The sequence below is a fragment of the Berghia stephanieae genome, chromosome 11 (assembly GCF_034508935.2).
Source record: "Berghia stephanieae isolate SIO BIC M18660-M18661 chromosome 11, UCSD_Bste_1.3, whole genome shotgun sequence".
NCBI lineage: Eukaryota > Metazoa > Mollusca > Gastropoda > Nudibranchia > Aeolidiidae > Berghia > Berghia stephanieae.
Genome location: NC_088370.1, coordinates 18,550,098 through 18,555,001, shown reverse-complemented (window position 1 = coordinate 18,555,001; position 4,904 = coordinate 18,550,098). Strand labels below are relative to the sequence as shown.

General features: G+C 34.7%; 1 protein-coding gene across 1 annotated transcript in view; it reads right to left on the bottom strand.

Annotated features, from left to right (window-relative positions):
* Positions 1 to 1,756: 1,756 nt before the first annotated feature.
* The window catches only part of LOC144956856 (uncharacterized), a 6,337-nt gene continuing 3,189 nt past the window's right edge, over positions 1,757 to 4,904 (bottom strand). The window contains exons 3-4 of the mRNA XM_078887637.1: positions 3,949 to 4,183; positions 1,757 to 2,894 (exon numbers count right to left, since the gene is read on the bottom strand). Coding sequence (XP_078743763.1) covers positions 2,887 to 2,894; positions 3,949 to 4,183 — 243 coding nt within the window. The 3' untranslated portion in view covers positions 1,757 to 2,886. The remainder of the gene's footprint in view (positions 2,895 to 3,948; positions 4,184 to 4,904) is intronic.

Below are 4,904 nucleotides of genomic sequence, written 5' to 3'. Positions count from 1 at the left end.
GAAGTGCACGTTGGATCACATGGTTTTTTTTTTGTTTTTTGTTTTTTTTGTTTGTTTTTTTTTTGCCTTTTTTGTTTTTGTTTTGTTTTTTTTATTTGTATGTATTTTTTTAAAAAAGATTATGATAACTTTCCAATAGAATCGCCTAAAATACTTCATGTTGACAAGCAAGTGTGTGTTGTAGTATTTAACACTCCGAGGCCTGATTAAAAAGACATTTCCTGATTGTTGTTTGAAAAGATAGAATTTTCTTCAACGAAAAAAGGTGCAAACAAAAAAGAAAATAAATAAAGTGGAGACTGAAACTGTGGAAACTTTACTTTAAAATTGAATTTTATCAACGCGAGACAGAGTTTTCAACTTATTGTCTAATTGAATTATTTATCTCTGTCTTTCTTTCTCATTGTTTAATTTTAAAAAAATTGATTTTTCTTGTAAATCATCTCTCTGTTATGAATTGCATTATGTTTCTTTATATTATGTATGATTTGTAAAACATTTGAGTGTGTTCCTCTTAGCGGGGACCTGTACTTGTGTCTGGATGAGACTTTTAGTGATCTCAAACTAAGTACTTTGATAGTGTGCTTTTGGAATCTACACCTGTTTCCTATTTGAACCAATTCCCCGTTGTCTTCCCTTTTCTTGGATGCTTTATTGTAATTCTAGAACTTTTTACTATCCCATTTTCTTCCTTTTTACTGGCGCTGATGCAACGCCGTAAAACCCTTAAAAACAAAATCAAAAACATGTTTTTTATTTTTGTTTTTTGTTGTTGCCTCTTTTTGTTTTGTCTTTTTATTTGCTTACTTTTTGGGTTTTATTTTAATTATTAAAAAAAAAATTGTTTGTTTCTTTTTTTTTTTTTTTTTTTTTTTTTTTTTTTTTTTTTTTTTGTTGTTGTTTTTTTTTTGTTGTTTTTTTTTTTTTTTTTTTTTTGGGGGGGGGGGGGGGTTCTTTTTGTTTATTACTTTTTTTTCTTTCGATTGTCTTTTTTTTCATCCATTCCTTTTTTTCATTGCTTTCTTCAAATACATTTATCAATTTCACAAAATCACTAAAGGGACATGTTAAAAATATGTGTATAAATGGGGGAAAACATGATGAGCACATTCTTTTCATAATTTTCCTTTCAATCCATCCGGCTCAACAGCCTTTCTCTCGTTTAATTTCGAAAATACACATCCCGTTTCTTCTTCACTGATCTCAATTCTCAATAGTCATTTCATCTTTCAAAGCCCTGTCTAATTTATGTTTTACATTTTCATTGTCAAATTTGTTTGCTGTGTCGAAACGTGTATAAAATTTGTTTAGAGTTTCAATTTCGATATCTTCTGATAAAATCGTGGGCTTTGGATTATAGTTGACAGCAGTTTTAATCCCCAGCCACGTGTCCTTTATATTTCCAGAAGAAAAGCTAATTGAAATGAATTGTAAGATATGACAAAATAGAGTAATATAATCTAAGAAGAAGAAGACAAATAGAAAATATGATATATAATATACCGTATGTGAAAACTTCAGAATGAAACTGCATTTAAAGATATGGACTCTTTCTGCGTTTCTTTTTTTTGTTGTTGTTGTTGTTGTTGTTGTTGTTGTTTTTTTATTTATTTTATTTTTTTTCCTGGAGGGGGGGGGGGGGGGGGGGGGGGGGAGGAGGTCTGTTTCATTCTTCTTTTTTTGGTATTTTCATTCTTTTTTTTTTTTTTTTTTTTGGTATTTTCTTTTTCTTTTCTTTTTTTTTTTCTTTGCCTTTATTTTTTTTTTCTTTTGTTTTGTTTTGTTTATTCTGTTTCGTTAAATCATGTTTTTAACAAATAGAATTTAGTATTAAAGAAATGGCACTATTGAACAACTTGTTGAATAAGACAGAACCTTAAATTGGATGAAAGGACAGTAAACAATACATTATAGATAGTATGCAGATGACGTCACTCAGGCCTTTGTTATTGTTTTTGCCATCCGCGTTTGTGAGTTGTTCTCACTAAACTGTATTAACCAGACTATAAAAGTTCATGGTTACACAGAGTTTGTGTGTTGGTCGGTTATACTTCCGGATGGCAATGTTGTGAACTCCTTGGCCACGCGCATTCTATCTATAGACAGAGTAGTACATGGAATGGAAGATAACGTAGATATAGAAGATCCGGCAGGTTGGGATCACGATAGCTTACAAGAATAAATGACTGATATAAATGGCAGATTTAGTCGAGAATTTCTTTTACTTTACTTCACCAAGCAGTAGCTGAGCCTGGTTGATCTAACAGAAATCATTTTACAACACTATCAAAAGGGAAGGAAGCGATTATTATTGTCTATTTACCGTTAAAAACTGAGATAACTATTTAGATTTTTATGTCTGCAACAAACTATATAATATAAGAAAACTCCGTTTTGAGGGGCTAAAAGAAATTAAGACAAAGAAAAAGATAGGAATTAAACAATGACAATGAATTCTTGTTATTAAGAATTCCTTGGAAATAGATAAATAACAGTCAATTTATCAAAAGATGAAATATTCTTGAAAATGTCAGGAAAGACTTGTGTTTAACGCCCTTTTGACCACGCATTGTGACGTCAATACAAAGGCGGCACCTCCGTTTTATAGTCCGTCTGCGATAGGACTGTAAAAAAATATACAAAACTATTGATAGCAATTTAATTTCACCCTCCATTATCCATTTCTGTTCCAGGTTCTTGTCGTCATTGTTATCATCATCACGATGAACAGCAGCAGCAGCAGCAACAACATCACAGCTATCCTCCTCTTCCTCGCCCTCATCATCATCGTTAAACTCATCATCATCATCGTTAAACTCAGTCTCATCATTTCCATCATCATTGATAACGACACACAATGCATCACACACTGCTGTCATCTGCATGTCAACAACCTGTGTCAAGAAATTAGATGAAATGCTGATGGTTTTGACGTTGTGTAACAAGATACATAAAATACAGTTGATAATGAATATTTATGAAATTTAAAAGCGTAACAGGAGGATAAAAATATCAACTAAAATAGTTTTAAAGAACGTTAACCATAAAAGTTTTGTAATAGAATGTGTGCGGCTATGTGGTCTTGTGGTATGACACTCGCTTTCGGATCGGAAGGTCCTGGGTTTGAGCCTCGCTCGGCGCATAGTTGAGTCCTTGGAAAAGGCTCTTTACTCACATTCTCTCACAACACTCAGGTGTAAAAAGAGTACCTGGTCGTTAACAGCGTTGTCTTTGTCCGAAAAATTGTAATATCGCCTAATAGGCGTCATGTCTCGTCCTACATGTTAAATGTTACTGTTGACCATGGACCCCTTGTAAAGCGCTTTGAGCACATTAAGTGGATATTGCGCTATATAAAGCTCAATTTTTTTTTTCATAGATGATCTATATTAGTAAATGATTGCTTATAACACAAATAAGAGAGCCCTAGGTTGAGCCACAACTTTGACAGCTAGTTTTAGTTTTACCTACAATGTACTTAAATCCTCATTGCCGCCTAGCGCATGGGTATCCCCCCCCCCCCCCTCTATACTCTCTTTTAATAAAGGACTAAAATATAAGTTTTCAAGTGGACCAAATAAAGAAAATGTTGTTTATTTCAATTGAGTCAGATAGTAGAACACGACTTGTTACATACGAAAAGGGTATAGGATATAATATGATGGTTGATTTCTGTGTATTTTTTTTTATCGATCCCCCTGTTGGCAGCAGCCTCTTATGGTTATCACACTACTATGTTATGACGATCGACCCAATCAGCAAAGTCCGGTCCGCACTCGTGCACCGTCGCGAACCCGCCCTTTTGCATCGTCACAACACACCGTTCGACCAGATGCTCTGCTGTTGGCTAGGGACTCCTTGTAAAGCGCTTTGAGCACGTTCAGTGGATATTGCGCATATTATATAAAAGCTGCAATTTTATATAAGCCAATATACTAATTCACTCACCAAACTGTTGATGAATGAGGCTGGCCATATGTGGCATGGAAGCAAGGTGATTATGTAAATGTGTCGTGTTCCATCTCATCTGTGGATATTTGCACAGCAGGTATTGTAGAATGACGCGATAAACTCCTATATCTGTCAAAAGGTGTTGAACACAGGCCAGATAGTCTGTGTTTGGAGATACCAAATGGCGGACCACCATGTTGAATAACAAGACACCCAATGAATACATGTCACACTGGAGGAGAAAAATGGAATATATTTCTATTATTGTCACTTTGTTTGTGATGTAGTGCGGCTATGTGGTCTAGTGGTATGACAATCGCTTTCGGATCGGAAGGTCATGGGTTTGAGCCTCGCTCGACGCATAGTTGAGTCCTTGGAAAAGACTCTTTACTCACATTCTCTCACCGTACTCAGGTGTAAAATGAGTACCTGGCCGTTAACAGCGATGTATTTGTCCGAAAAATTGTAATATCGCCTAACAGGCGTCATGTCTCGTCTTACATGTTAAATGTTGCTGTTGACCTGGGACACCTTGTAAAGCGCTTTGAGCACGTTAAGTGGATATTGCGCTATATAAAAGCTCAATTTTTTTATTTTTTAAAATTATTTTTTTTAGAATCTGTAAATTAATGTAAATATGGCACATTGTAAAAAAGTATGAAAATATTTATTAGTATAGATAGTTCGAAGTTGACGTCACTCCAGCCTTTGTTATTGTTTTTTGTTTTGTTTTTTTGCCATCCGCGTTTGTGAAGTAATTCTCACTAAACTGTATACTCTGACTATAAACGGTCATGGTTACACACAGTTTTGTGTGTTGGTCCGCTATACTTCCGGATGGCAATGTTGTGAACTCCTTAGCCAAGCGCATACTCTCTATAATCACATTTAGCTTATTTTCAGGGGCATCGGGTAGGTCAGATGGACGGTCTTTGCGTCGTATCCTAAAGGTA